This window comes from Gobio gobio (genome assembly GCF_949357685.1).
Source record: "Gobio gobio genome assembly, chromosome: 1".
In the NCBI taxonomy this organism is placed as follows: Eukaryota; Metazoa; Chordata; class Actinopteri; order Cypriniformes; family Gobionidae; genus Gobio; species Gobio gobio.
The window spans coordinates 52,705,106-52,721,091 of NC_137097.1; the positions used below are offsets into that span (position 1 = coordinate 52,705,106).

At 43.5% G+C, this 15,986-nt stretch overlaps 1 protein-coding gene across 3 annotated transcripts; it reads right to left on the bottom strand.

Annotated features, from left to right (window-relative positions):
* Positions 1-8,274: 8,274 nt before the first annotated feature.
* On the bottom strand, positions 8,275-13,563 carry prmt1 (protein arginine methyltransferase 1). Of its 3 annotated transcripts, none has more exons than XM_079835658.1 (10): positions 13,462-13,563; positions 11,583-11,669; positions 11,337-11,492; positions 11,086-11,149; positions 10,804-10,946; positions 10,594-10,681; positions 10,388-10,503; positions 10,125-10,275; positions 9,899-10,020; positions 8,275-9,577 (listed from the first exon to the last, which is right to left on the bottom strand). In XM_079835658.1, the coding sequence occupies exons 1-10, from the start codon at positions 13,486-13,488 to the stop codon at positions 9,494-9,496; spliced, it is 1,038 nt and encodes a 345-aa protein (XP_079691784.1). In that variant the 5' UTR covers positions 13,489-13,563; the 3' UTR covers positions 8,275-9,493. The 3 variants fall into 3 exon arrangements, with proteins under 3 accessions (XP_079691784.1, XP_079691783.1, XP_079691785.1); XM_079835657.1 differs by having other exon boundaries at positions 11,583-11,678; positions 13,462-13,544; XM_079835659.1 differs by lacking the exon at positions 13,462-13,563 and adding an exon at positions 12,968-13,260.
* Positions 13,564-15,986: the final 2,423 nt, after the last annotated feature.

Consider the following 15,986-nt stretch of genomic DNA (forward strand, 5'->3'; position numbering starts at 1 on the left):
GGTGGGCCCGTAATATGATATCAATAATTCAGAATGAGCCAGACCTGAGTCGGGCCCTAAGAGAATGAACACGATATACATGCAATAATAAGTATAGACCAGACATAGTCGGGTCAGGAATAATGAGTGGCCAGATACTTCGGGCCGTATAAGGAATATGCTTATGACTTAACAATATTCAACCCAGGACGGACTTATCGAGCCTTAAGGGGTTAAATCTGTTCATACAGCAAGAAGCCCAGCTTGTAAAGCCGGAACATCTAAATTATAGAATCTGATAAAAGTGGACGGGGAGGCCCAGCCTGCCGCCGCACAGATATCATTCAGAGAAATGCCAGTAGACCAAGCCCACGAAGAGGCCATGCCTCTAGTAGAATGAGCTTTAATGCCTAAGGGGAAGCTGAGATCTTTAGACTCATAGGCCAGTGAGATAGCATCCACTATCCACCGTGACAGGGTCTGCTTTGTGACCGCGTACCCTCGGGTGCGGCCGCCAAAGCATACAAAGAGCTGTTCAGTTTGCCTGTAAGCAGCGGAACGCTCTATGTATATTCTCAGCGCTCTGACAGGACAGAGCAAATTAGCATCTATTTCATCTGACTGTGATGAAAGTACCGAAAGTGAAATGACCTGTGCTCTGAACGGAGTTGAAAGCACTTTAGGTACATATCCATGTCTTGGTTTGAGGACGACTTTGGAGTCGTTTGGCCCAAATTCCAGACACGAGGCGCTCACAGAGAGCGCGTGCAGATCACCCACTCGCTTAACTGATGCGATCGCTAGCAGAAAAGCAGTCTTTAGTGACAGGAGCTTTAAGCTCACAGAATGCAGAGGCTCAAATGCAGAGCTCTTCATGGCATCCAGGACCGTGGACAGGTCCCATATAGGGACTGAAGGGGGGCGAGGTGGGTGAAGCCTTCTAGCCCCTTTAAGGAAGCGAACAATGAGATCGCTCTTTCCTAGTGACAGTCCGTTCACTTGAATGTGATACGCTGCTATGGCAGCCACATAAACTTTGAGCGTGGAGGGGGAGCGACCCGCGTCCAGAAGCTCTTGTAAAAATGTAAGCACCTCTGACACTGCACAATCATGTGGGGTCAGACTTCGCGCTTTACACCAGTCTGAAAAGACTGACCATTTGCCTGAATAGAGCCGCCTAGTCGTGGGGGCTCTAGCTTCAGTAATAGTATTCATTACGCTTTCAGAAAGGTTCTCATGTACCCGTTGATGGGCCAAACATGAAGCGCCCATAGATCGGGACGGGGATGCCAGATCTGCCGTTCCGCCTGCATGAGGAGGTCTCTCCTCAGCGGGATCGGCCACGGAGCTGTATCTGACATCTGACTCAGCATTGAGAACCAAGGTTGATTTCTCCAAAGCGGGGCTATTAAAAGCACAGCGCATTTGCTCTCCCTGATCCTCTCTATGACCTGAGGTAAGATTGAGATTGGGGGAAACGCATAAAGAGGAAGGTTGGGCCATTCGTGGGCCAACGCATCCTCGTGCTTGGAGAAATATATTCGGCATTGAGCATTGTCTTGTGAGGCGAAAAGATCCACTTTTGCCTCTCCAAACTTGCCCCAAATTGTCTGAATTATATTTGGGTGAAGAGACCACTCTGCTGGGGACACTTTGCACGAGCTCAGATTGTGCTCTGCCCATATTAGGGCTTCTTCCGCCATTGAGTGCAGATCGATAGATCTCAGACCGCCTTGGTGATTTATATAGGCTACCACCGACCTGCTGTCCGTTCGGATCAGGACATGGTGGTGTTTTATGTACGGCAGGAAAGCTCTTAGCGATATCGTGAGCGCTTTCATCTCTAGACAGTTTATATGGAGGCTCTTCTCCGAGTCTGACCAGAGACCGGAGATCGGCCTGCCTTCGTGAAGGGCTCCCCAACCTAGGTTGGATGCGTCTGTCGAGATAACTTTCCACTTCGTAACAGTGCCCAAACTCACGCCCGTCTTGTACCAGACAGGATTTTTCCAAGGAGCCAGAGCCAACACACAGCTGTGGTCTACCTTGATTTGCAATCGGCCCGAAAGCCATGCGTGAGCTGGAACGCGGCGATTCAGCCAGTGCTGTAGGGGGCGCATGTGCAACAGACCCAGTCTGAGAACTGGCGCCGCCGAGGCCATGAAACCCAACATCCTCTGAAAGTGTTTGAGAGGAATGTGTGCACCGGACCTGAGGGAAACTGCTCGGTTCCGAACAGAGAGCGTGCGCTGTGACGTCAGCCGCGCGCTCATCTGCAGTGAGTCCAATACTGTTCCCAGAAACGAAACTTTCTGTGTGGGAGACAATAAACTCTTTGCCACGTTGATTCTGAGTCCCAACCATTGCAAATGGTTGAGAAGCCAAGATCTGTGGTTTAATAACTGTATCTCTGACTGAGCTATTATGAGCCAGTCGTCGAGATTGTTGAGAATTCTCATTCCCCGAAGCCTCAGCGGGGTTAGCGCCGCTTCCATGCACTTTGTAAACGTGCGGGGGGCTAGAGATAGACCAAAAGGTAGCACCTTGTATTGGTATGCTTTCCACTTGAAGGCGAATCTCAAGAATGGCCTGTGATGGGGGGCTAGGCATCCTCTAGATCCACAGTGAAAAACCAATCTCCCGGGCGAACGTGCGCAAGGATTTGTTTCATTCTCAACATTCTGAACGGGCGCTTCATAAGGGCTTTGTTCAGATGTCTGAGATCTAGGATGGGTCTTAGACCACCATCCTTTTTTGGTACAAGGAAGTAACGGCTGTAAAAGCCTGACTCGCTCTGTGAGGGGAGTACGGCTTCTACCGCTCCCTTTATTAACAGTTTTGATATCTCGGTTCGAAGCACGTGACTTTTGTCGCTTCTCACCGTTGTCTCTTCCACGGCGCGAAAGCACGGTGGTCTGCGAGCAAACTGTAGCGAGTAACCTCGTTCTATTATGTTAAACACCCATTTCGAAATGCCGGGAATGGCCCGCCAGGCCTCGGCCTTCGAAGCCAGGGGCTGAATTAATCTGTGGGGCGAGTCGCTGAGTAACAGGGACTCGGTGGCCCGATAACCTTGCGCTAAGTTGGCGCTTATGAGGGAAATGTTTCCCGCCGCCTGAGTGCAGGGGGCCGGGGGACATAGAGTATTGGTGCTTGTGTACAGGCGAGCGCGTTTGAGTGCGGGCTCGTTGACTGTGAGAATAATGTTTCCAGCCACCTGAGTGCAGGGGGCTGGGGAACATGGGGGAGTGCTTGAGTGTAGGGGTACATGCTTTAATGCTGGCACACTGCCTACAGAGAAAAAGCTCTTTTTGTGACTCATATGGGTCGCCGTGAAAACGGCGTTTGTGTACAGGCGAGCGCGCTTGCTTGCGGGCTCGTTGGCTGTGAATGTGGCGTTCCCAGCCGCCTTGAAGGGAGCTGGGGAACGTTTTAGAAGAGAGCGAGGCGGTGCACCAGCCGAAGCGGGCACTATCTGCCTTCTCTTCATACCTCTGGCTAGGACGGCTTCGGAGGCTCAGGTTTCGACACATTGCTGGGTCGTGGACCTCGACACTCCGGCGGTCTGCTGCGGCTCGTAGAGCGGGAACGCTGACCGGGCTTGGAAGCCGCGTGAGCCTGGCGAGCTGAAGGAGGCGCCTTGGTGGGCTGGGCTGGTCCAGCTTTAGCGTGACGGCTAGCGGAGGAGCTGGAACGCTTAGGCAGGAAATGTCGCATTGCCTGCGAAGCCTTCTGTGCCTCAGTGAAGCGCTCCGTGAACCCAACCACGGCGGAACCAAACAATCCTGAAGGCCAAATGGGCGCATCCAGGAAAGCAGTCTTGTCCGTGTCCTTCATTTCAGTTAAGTTAAGCCACAAATGGCGCTCCAACACCGTCAGGCTGGCCATGCATCTGCCGATTGCCTGAGCATTGGCCTTGGTGGCGCGCAGGGCCAAGTCAGTGGCGCCGCGCAGATCCTTCAGAGCCTCGTTGTCAGGAACAGACTCGTCCAGGGAACGGAGGAGTTTGGCCTGGAAGACTTGAAGCACCGCCATAGAGTGTAGCGCTGACGCCGCCTGGCCGGCGGAGGCGAATGCTCGACCGGCGAGGCTGGACATAGTACGGCAGGCCTTGGAAGGGTGCACAGTCTTTGACTGCCATCCTCTGGCGGAGGGCGGGCAAAGGTGTGCAGCGACGGCTTCCTCGAGGGGAGGAAGGGCTTGATATCCTTTTTTCTGAGCGCCATCGACTACCGAGAGCGCTGGAGAAAAAGAGGATTTGGCGCGAGAAGAAAATGGCGCCTTCCACGATTTTGTTAGCTCCTCGTGGACTTCTGGGAAGAAGGGAGTGGGTCTTTGAGCGGTCAGTTGACGGCGGTTCTCGAAATACCACTCATCCAGTCGGCTTCTCGTGGGCTCCTCAGGCTGAGACCAGTCAATGCCGAGGTCGTCCACGGCCTTGGTGAGCAAGCGCATAAGCTCAGCGTCGACTGAGGTTATGACGCCGCTAGCCGTCCGCGTCGAAGTGGCGTGCTCCGAGGCGGCGTCCGACCACCCGCTTCCGGATGCAGCAAGGGAAAGGCTGTCATCCTCTTCCTCCTCCGGTCCGCCGAACGAAACAGCAGCAGCCGCCAAGCGAGGGGAGCTGTGCTGTTCGTCGACGAACAACACGGGCGATGGCGAGGCACGCGGGGACATGCCCGGCGTGTGCTCGTCAGAGCGCTCCGGTGGCCTCTGGTCGCGATGTTTTTTCTTCCGTGGCTCTAGAGCAAGGGACGGGATCCGAGTCGAAGCTGGCGAGCCAAGCCCGAAGGGTCTGCAGCGCCAGCTCGTCGCACTCAGGGCAGCCGCCCTGGTTGAGTGCAGCCTGCGTGTGGTCTCGTCCGAGACATGACACGCAGATGATGTGCCGATCCTCGTCCGCAATAAAACCTCTGCACGAGGCGCAGGAACGAGACATTTGCAACAACGTCTCGGCTCTTTTTGGAATGTTTGAAAAACAGAAGGTATTAAAGGATATAGTGCCGGATGGCGCAGCTGGAAGGCAGGCTGAAGGCGGAGAATCCGAGTCTTCAGGCTGCAGTGTTCCGCTGGGTGCGTGTCGACGGCAGGCTTCGATCCAGAGCTCAACGATTGCAAGTCGCTGAAGAAGAATTAATCTGACTAACCTTGCGAGAGTGGGTCTTATATACCCTTGGCTATGCAAATTCTGTTGCCCCTTGTGGCGGGAATTTGGAAGGACCTGATTGGTCCGTCCCGCCCCACGGTCTCGCTATAGGTTGCTGCAGTTGCAGCGGCACAGCCAATCAGCACGCAGCTGCTTCCTGCTGAGAGTTGTGCAGCTGCACTGCGTATAAAAGGTATTTTTGGATAAAAATTTGCTTCAATATCTCGAGGAAAGGAATTCCCCCATAGCGTTTTAGCAAAACGCAATACGAGAGTACTCTCGTAAGGGAACTAGACTGGGTAAACCCAACCTGATCTGCCGGCGATTTGATTTCGCCCTGCAACTCAGTCTGGAAACCTATACATTCACTTCTACTGCTTCTGTTACACTTTTAAGGGAGCCAATCACAGACTGGCTTATCCACCTGGCGCGCTATTGGTGTATTTAACACGATGACTGATAGAGAAGATGGGTCATTGCCCGTTGATCCCGCCTCTTGTGGTCTGATTGGTTGAAGGACTATCCAATTGCGTAGTCATTTAATTTATGCTCGTTTATCACGCCTCTTGTGCAGTAGAAAATACTACGATACTACGACAACTCCCAGAATGCACTTGCTTCGCTGCCCTACGAGGCCACTCCCAAAGCCACGGCTATTGGTTATCGTTTGCCCACCGCGGTACCGCCCACAACGTCGTTTTGATATTCATATTAATAAAATCATATCGTTCAGTTAGAGAATAGACACTACAATTAAAAACTGAACGTGTCTTTTCAATCAAGTGTGAGTGAACCGAACGAAAGTCACATCACAGATGCAGTAGGAGTCAGATCTCATCCATCACAAGAGAAGAGCTGAGCAGAGCTGAGGTAAGCGCGGCAATCATTCACAACGCGTATCCAGTCTGGCGCGTTATCAGATCACATGTGGAAGCTAAACTTTCATAGGAATTCATTTAAAAGTTGAAACACTCACTTTGCTCTGCACCGCTCCGGTATGAATGCCCGAGCCCAGCCGCAGCGGCCGTGCGCATTTTCATTTTGTGAGAGAGATCCCTCCCCTGTGGGCGGGCTGAAAACATGCGGAACCAGCTCCTGTAGTCTCTAGGCTCTGGCCAAAAATACTCAGATGACGCGAAATTATATTTGCGTCATCAGAGGATTTTTTCCAGAAATAAAATGCATAATTCTCTCATCTCACGGGGATATGAGGGAGAAAAGTACCATAATTCGAATATACTACCAGGTTTCTATTGATACTGCTTAATGCTAAATCACTGAAGTTACCCATTGAATTGAACTTGGTCTGGTGATAGCCAGACAACCTCATAACTCCACCGTGGACTGAATGAACTATAGTTCCGCAGAAGCCGCACAGCAGACAGCAGCTGAACGTAGTCTTGCAAGGGTATAAATAAAGATCTTGTTAGAATAAGTACCGCGTTTTCTTTACGCAAGAAACATTACGTCTATTAAGGCTCGTATTTTATGTATTGAGGTCTGAGACATGTGGGACCGGAGAGAGTGTGCTAGCATTTGCCATCTAGTCGCCCGTGCAAACAGTAGCCTAGCATTTCATCCTTTTTAAAATGAGATTTAGTCCAAATGTATTTTACAACAAGAAAAACTGAGTGTCCAGCTACAACAAACTTTGTTTGATATGGTTTTACTACATTAATGTTGTCATTTACATTAAGTGCAAATAAGGCTGCCTTTTTCACTGAAGGTCTGGTTGGCCCAGCCAAAAAAAAAACCCCCGGAAGACACCAGATTATTGGCGAAGAGGTAAAGTAGGCCTGGTATGAAATTCTGACGCATATCAACCCGAGGTTAAAATCCACCTTTTGCTGTACTCGCTCTACTCCCTTTTCCAATCAGAACCGTTGGGCAGAAGCTGAAAGAGAAGGGAAAACGGAAAAAATCTAAAGAACGGCAAATGCATTATTTGATTCGTCATTCATTATAACGGCAGTTTGGGCAAGCTTGCAGATCACGACGTGTGATTGACAGCTTCAGTTATTATAAAGAGTGTGTTCTTTGATCGCTCTCTGTAGTCTAATCATAATTTAAATAACAGATTTGTTACAGGAGCTATCAGGGACTTTAAAACAATAAACACTATTTAGAAGAGTTAACTTTAATGTATCTTAAAATTGAATACTTTCATCTCAGAGGCAAACACAGAATAACACCGCAATAAAGACTATTCAAAGTGAGACTTGTGTGGCCAAAGGTATGCAACTTTCTATAACATAAGAAAAAAAATATATAAAAGGTCCAATGTTTCACTTTCAAAAAACAATCTGAATTCAAGTCTGTTGATGAAAGTGATTATGCAACTACACTGTTTATTATTTTGATGTAATCCAAGATGCATAAAAATGTATTGAAATTATGGAATATTGAAAAAAGAAACCATGTACAAAAATAACATAATTGCTATTATATATGCATGTATACTTATGTAACCATGTTAAAGGAGTTTGTCTCTTCAGCCTTTTTACTTGTATGTTTGAAGAAAAACTATTAAAATAATGTAACTAAAGAGTAGGATGCAATTATGTACTTGATTTAAAAAATAAAATTAAAAAAATAAGAAAAATGTAATGCTGTAGAGAAGTCACATTCTACAGACAAAAAGGAAACCGACACAAGAGCCAAGAGAAGAGCTAACAGGAGAGGGGGGAAAAAAAGCAGTCTACATCTTCATTTTTCAAACTTTGCTTTAGAACTATTAGCTTTTGGTTGGCTTTATTTCCAGAAAATTGCAGCTAATAAATCACTATTTTAAAATCGCAAGCAATTGGCTGCCAATATTGTTATTGAAAAATCTTGAGCAAGAACTGACCACATAGAAGTCTTCTGTTCAATTTATAAGTAACCTTTGAATTATGTCAGATTACAAACAAAAAGTGCAGAATACAGCAGTTGGTAGAATTTTTTTTAAATCTGTAAACAGTACAAAGGATCTTCAGGGAGAGCAGCAGTATTTCCTAAAAGTCTCATCTTAAGCTAGAAGAAATTCAAAGCAACTTTGTCAAGAAGCGGGTTTCTAAACATTGATAATCCATCAGCTAAATATGCCTATATAAAATGCTATTATTCAACTACTATTCAAGTCAGCATTTTTTTAAATTGAAAAACAAATGCAGGTTTAATTTGTTTTTATTTCAAAAAGAAAAAGAAAAGACAATTCCTAGTGGACAAATGCCTGCCTGGTAATCCACACCAGTGCTAGACACAAAACGTGAACTTGCACCCTTCGACAAAAACACTGTAGTACACAGCAACACTATGAGAGATCACAATATGGAACAAATGTGAAGTTACCCAAACACAGGAAAAGCATCACCCTTCAATAAAAGCACTTCTATGGAAAATTTTGTCTGAAGGTTTTCCTCCGTGGAATTAAGTTGTAGTTCTGGGTCTGAGAAACGTAGTTTTAAGTGCTTATAGTGCAAAAGAGCAGCAGATAAGCTTAAACTAAACAGTCAGCCATTGGATGAAGATTCTTCCTGTGACATTAAAAAGACCAAAAGATCTAAAAAGAGTGCTCATTAACACCATCTACAAGTTGTACAAGAGAATACCATGCCATCTCATCCATAACACAATATTAGCCTCCAATTGGGTCATTGCCAGTTAAAAAAAAAAAAAACAGAAGTAACAAACAAGGACATAGGAGCATGAATTGAAACAGTTACTCCACAAGACAAATGGCACGTTATGGAGGTGCCCTCTACTGATGGTCCAAACCAACTGCCAAAATGATATGGGCTCATTCAGCAAAACACTGGGCAGAGCTCCTGACCACAGTGAAACATGACAACAGGTTTTACCTACATGGAAGATGTTATCTTTACCAGATGGAATATCAAAACACGAATGGCTGATTTGCATTTTTTTTTTACAGTGACCAACACAGACATGTTTGCATGGCAGGAGGGGGGGAAAAATATATAAAATAAAAGACATACACATGGATGACTTGTCGGAGACAAACAGACATAAGAGAGCAGTTGTATGTGTGCATGCATAAATTTGAAGGATCCCATCCAAGATGGTGCACCTAAAATTTGGAAAAAAGCAGGGCCAAAAAAAAAAAAGGAAATTTGCACATATGGAAGAGAAAAAAAAGCACAGAAATCTGCCATGTTTAGTCCCCTTTGGTGCATTACACAATCAAAAAAAGAAAAAAATAATTTAAAAATGGTCAATAACTCTCAATCCTCCATGTCAGACAATATTCTGAAAAAACAGAATCTCTAAAAATGTCTGTCATGCGTAATCATGTAACAAAGTACATGTTTCACATACACGCATACACTGCTCTCTGAGTTGCCTCGCACACACTGATGCTAAAGGAATCTAGCGCATTCTGTACTCTGACGTCTTGGACACCTCACAAAGCTGACCCTTGAAGTCAATGTCAACATTAAAGTCCAGGTCTCTCTGGAAGATAGAAGGAGGGGGGGGGGGGGCAAAGTTAGTTTCAGCATTAAGAAATTCTTGCGCACTAAATCATGTTAAAATGACTTCTGAAGGATCATGTGATAGGAGCATTACATAGTAAAATTAACAGAATTTCAATTGCAATATTTTACCTTCATACTCTTTTTACTGTATTAGATCAAATAAAAGGTTTAAAAATATTAAGCATCTTACCAAGGAAAACCCTAGCTAGCCAGCCATCTATCTAAATACAAAATAGACTTTTCTACACTATCATGTAAGACTCATGAAACTGTGAGCTCTAAAAATATAAAAACTTACGTTATTCTTGACGTTTGGTTTCATGCTGATGGTGCCAAAGATCTCCTCTCCGGTCTTTACCGTCAGATAGTCATCAAGGTAGAACACAGTCTGCTTCCAGTGAGTGTAAGGAGACTCTGGGCCTAAAAGACAAATTCACATGTTTTTCAACAGGGTTTATTTATACTTAAAGAAAATGGTGTCAGAGAGAAAGCGAGGGGGAAAGAAAAACAAAAACGGTACTCACTAGTAGAGAAGCCTGTCCTCTTGTGGCAGCGAGTGAACTCGATGTTGAAGTAAGTTACCAGCGCATGGATGTAGTCGTTCCTTTTCACCTGCAGGCAGAAAGGCGACGTGAAGGACAAGTCCTCAATCTTCACTGTGTAGATGTCCACCTCCTAATGAACAGAGAATGGATAGGTTAAATGAAGCAAGGTTCATTAAAAAAAAAAATAGAACACATAAAATGCTTTATATATTGTGAGCACATTTTCGGTGGAGTAAACAAACCTTAATGAGGCAAGCAGTGCTAACGAGCTGCTTGGGGTCAACAACATCCACTAGAGGTTCCTTAATAGCCACTTCCTTGATACAGGACATGTCAAATCCATAAACATTCTCCCACCCTACATAAAATAATCCAAAAAAGAAAATGGATGTCATCTGTCAGGCACAGTGGAAACCCTCAAAAGTGCATTCAGAGATTTGACACATACAGTGAATTTTGTAGTCCTTGTACTGTCGGTCCTCAATAGCAGTGACATAGAGCGTGGCTCTGTCAGGGAAAATCAGACCATCAGGTTTCTGAAAAAGAAAAACAAAGGGCAACGTAAACACATTGATCAAATTAAAGTCAGAATGCACAATTTCTATATTGAATGGCACTAACACTCCAGCGCTTCAAAAGGACATTAGCATACACCCACCAGCCATTTGTCTCTTGCATAAATCACAGTGTTGAGCATGGATTCGTAGAAGAGACAGTAGCCCATCCACTCAGAGATAATTATGTCTACTTTGTCCACAGGAAGCTCAACCTCCTCCACTTTGCCCTTAATAATGGTAACGACTGGACAGGGAAAATAAGGTTAAGTATTTGAGGAACAGAACTCAATACATTCAGTTCAAAATATCACAAAAGCTATAGCTTGGCTGTGCAAATAAGGTCTGCAAAAATATGGAAGTCAAAAGCTCCGAGAAGCACTTACTATGATCCAATTTATTGGCCTTCACAATCTTCACAGCATAGTCTGATATACTGCTGCACTCAATCTGGGGAACGAATGACAAAAGAATAATGAAAAGCTTGACAAAAGCACAGCATGATAACCCACCCATCACTTTAACAGGTTGGGCAATTGCCTCATTCAACTAAACTACTCCGTATCCATAACAAAATAACTCAACTGTTGAAAACAATGAGGTGACATTTACAGAATAAGGCAGGATTTACACTGACCCCAATCACTTTCTTGGCCCCAGCTTTGGCTGCAAACATACAGAGGATGCCAGTTCCACTTCCCACATCCAGCACCACTTTATCCTTGAAGAGATGCTTGTTGTGGAACATGGAGTTTCGGTACGTCAGAGTACGAACTTCATCCTTTAGCATCTCCTGTGGACACAGAATGGGTTTGCATTAGTCACAGATATGAAGACAATAACTGCACAACTTTTCACGAGACATGGAGCAATAGGACTGTACCTCATGAATGCCAAAGTGTGCATAGGAATCAAAGTAGTAGTCTTTGGAGGTCATATCTTCTGCTGCAGGTTTCACTGAGCTCTCTCCCTGGGACACCTCAAAAAACAAAAAAACATTAAAACAAATATCAAATTATGCACTAAGGCAGCATGTGCTGGGCTTCACTTAAAGGGGGGGGGGGGGGTCATTCAAAAAACTAGTTGGACGTATTACAGTATTTATGTGGCTAATACACTCCTCCCGAATTTGAACACGTTTCGGAAAGAGTATGGCCCTGTACAACATCAAAATGGGTGGAATTCTTTGTATGGGCATTTCTCCAGGAAGAGCGTGGATGTTGCAGCACTTTGTTTTTAGACCACAACATCAACAATGTCACTAAAGCAGCGTGTTTCTGGTTATGAGGGAAAGATAACCTTGATCAGCTTCCCAAATAACCCAGCATTAAGGAAACAGTGGATGCAGTTTGTTTTTCCGGAGCACCAACTGAGTTCTGCAAGTGTGTTTGTTCCCGGTCATGAGTAATCAAATGTCTGTTTTGTTAGCAAGTGGCATATAATGTAAACACGAACGTATAGTGAATTGAAAGTTACTCAGGAAGGCACAATGCCACGAATGTATTGTCTCTTTAGCTCCGCCCACTGCACTCCTCCAGTAGTTTCGGAAAGAGTCTGTACAGCTAATCTGTTCCTTATAAATCTAATAAACTAGACTTTTATGAGATATGAAGGATGCAATGTTACCCTGTAAGTACCTAATTAGGTACTGATTGACATGAGGCTGAAACTGCGTGTTACCCCCCCCCCCCCTTTAAGTCTTTTATAAGTTAAAAAAAATATATTTTTAAGGGGAAAACCCACAAGACCAAAGGGTCATCAAATCTGCTTTGTTGTAATTTGTATCGAGTGGTGTACAGCGCTTCTTCAATTTCCGTAGGCTCTTCGGTCGCGAATGACTCGGCTCGTCTTAACGAATCAATTACCGTTAAATGCTTCAATACTCGCTAGACAATTATTTGTCGCCACCAGCCGGCGAAAATATAGCCTTTAGAGTCTCTGAACGAGTATTTTTTTGGCAAATTGATTCAAAAGATTCATAATCTGTACATTTTGCCAGTTCTAAACCAGCGTTACCTCTTTAAACCGGTTATGAGCCCGTTCTTTATAGCAACATTTTAAATGAGAACAAACAAAAAAAAAAGTTATATTAATGTTATGCAGCCTTTTAAATCAGTATAACTGTTAATCTTTTCACAGCGTCGGAAGAACTCGTGAACATTTAAATTATCATTATACGCATGAGGGGAAAACGTGGTCGATGAAGAAAAAGAAAAAAAAGCCACACCAAATACAGCACCCTGATTAAATTAAATAAATTTGATAGACCGTGGTTGATGACCAAAGCTGCAATAAGTAGCAAAAGTAGTTATAATAGCCATCGAGCTGCGGTGTTCAGTCCCATGCGGTCTGGACCCAACAATAAGTCATTCAAGCACTCCGCCAGCGTGCTACAAATGACCCTCGTGGAACAAAACGGGGAGCTAGGTAACCGGAATCACACTAATAGATTCAATTCCATAAATTAAAGGTTGCACATAGCATTGTTATAGGAACGAACTCATTTTAGCCAATTAGCAATAGCCGACACGTGATGTGAAATGAATGAATTATCCGAGGCTGGCTAAAATGGATGCTCAAGATGCGTGTGCGCACATTTCTAGCCACCTGATAACTACATACGCAGCAAACAAATGTGTCCAACGACTAAAGAATCATAACCCGAATTTAAACAAAGTTCCGATATCCATTCTTCTAAAGCGAATAGCTAAATGATATCAGAAGCGTTCTAGGCGAAATGGCCTTGAGTCGCTCCAGCTTACCTCCATTCCGTCTGCCGTCTCCGCCATTTCGATAAACTGGATTCCAGCACCACGACTGCAGCAAAGCTCGTGTAAAACACACTTGTATTGCTCCCGCCTCTTTGCTGTGACTATTAAATGATTTGATTGGACGACAATCACGTGATTTACTAAAAGCCCGCCCTCTTTCTTGCAGATCTCCGCCATAGGTTCAACTTCTCTGCGTTTTTCCGCTCTTTTTAAGCGTGACTGTCATTGGACCAAACTGTAGCGCGATTGTTTTATTCTTTCATAGGCTACATATTTTTTATTTCACGTTATTTGCCAACAAGTATGATTTATTGTCTTCAGGCAGATATGAGAGGTGGTCATTTATAATCTTACAAAAACGCAAAACAGTGACTGATGCGCTCAAGACACGGATTGAAGGCATTTATTTAAAGCAAGAGAGAGAATGAATATTGGGAGAAAAAACATGAGAACATGCCTATATTGCCATGAGCAACCTATATTGTCTAAGCGCTTATTTTATTATATAAAAATAATAGTAGGGTAAGAGGCTACTTTGCATTTACTGCTAAATTGTAACAAATATAAATATGATTTTACCATGTACAGCATGATGATGCAACATCCAATATATTATTTGGGGAGATAAATGGACACATTTGTTAGTTTAATTGTTGCACAAAACTGAAAGGGGCCATTTCCCCCATTATGAGTAAGATGACGCCCTGGGTGGGACAAGAAGTCCCCAAGGTAAAATCCCAGCTGTCATCAAATTTTTTGAGAATATATAAAATAGATTTGAAGATAGATTTTTAATAATCATTTTACAGTTTTTCTCAGTCGCTTTGGTACATTTCTCAGATCAGAATTGAAATTCTCAAAACTACCTGTTCAATCTTCACATCGTTGTGTCACTTGTGCACATCAGAAAAGCAGTTTCTCATTTCTTTGAACAAGTTGCAAATGCTTTGGTACATCCATGCAAATGATTATTTACAATTCTCTGGTGTTTCCTACATTATCAATTGCTTATGTCATGAAGCCTCACCCCCCTCAACATTTAGGCATTAGTTCATAGCATAAGTCTTTACATGCAAAATGGTTGAACAAGTTGTCATAATATGTCAAGCATATTTTTTAACATTTCCGTTAGACGTTCATATTTGTGCTTTTGTTTTTCTGGGGTTTTTTTACCTTTGTGCTATGCAGTGCTGTCTTTTCCTTTCTGTATCGCAATGACATGGTCTGTCAGCAAATTACAGTACAAACAGAAAAAGCGTAAATGTGAATCTTGTCCAGTCTCTTGCAATCAAACTCCCACATACACTAGATGTTACCTATAATTTACAATAATTGTCATCAAAATTGTACCCATATTTACATCAGAACATCCCTCTAGAGTACATTGTTATATTGACAACATGACTAAGCAATTTGACTGTCTTATCCGTACACAATGACACAAGGACTTGTCATCCGGATAGCACTGACATGTTCATTAACACATATTTACTTTTGAAAGATGAACAAAGGATTTTGAGCAAGAGACTGGATACTTTGCAGGTAATCCATGGTGTTTTGCTATTTGTACAAATTGTTTTGAGAAATGCCCATACTGTTTTGCAAATGTCGAGGATGATTCGAGAAATGTACCAAAGCGACTGAGAAAAACTGTATTTGGGGAAATAAATGTTAGTTTAATTGTTGCACAAAACTGAAAGGGGCCGTGTCCCCCATTATGAGTAAGATGACGCCCTGGGGAAAGAAGTCCCCAAGGTAAAATCCAAGCTGTCATACATTTTTTTAAGAATATATAAAATAGATTTGAAGATAGATTTTTAATAATTATATTAAGCAATTATTTGAAAAAAGCTGCTTTGATGCACTGGACATCCACCCAGTGTGTTTCCAGGTAAACTCCAGCGGCTTGAAAATTGATTAAAAAAAGGTTTCATGTAAAATATTAAATATTCTACATACATTTATGCATAGAGCAGACGTGCACAAGTGACACAACGATGTGAAGATTGAACAGGTAGTTTTGAGAATTTCTATTCTGATCTGAGAAATGTACCAAAGCGACTGAGAAAAACTGTAAAATGATTATTAAAAACCTATCTTCAAATCTATTTTATATATTCTCAAAAAATTTGATGACAGCTGGGATTTTTATACCTTGGGGACTTCTTGCCCCACCCAGGGTGTCATCCTAAATGCATTGATTTTAATCAATTATTTGAAAAAAGCTGCTTTGATGCACTGGACATCCACCCAGTGTGTTTCCAGGTAAACTCCAGTGGCTTGAAAATTGATTAAAAAAGGGTTTCATGTAAAATATTAAATATTATACATACATTGATGAATAGAGCATCATGTGTACAACTTTTGACAAATATGCAGATGATAGATAGATAGATAGATAGATAGATAGATAGATAGATAGATAGATAGATAGATAGATAGATAGATAGATAGATAGATAGATAGATAGATAGATAGATAGATAGATAGATAGATAGATAGATAGATAGATAGAT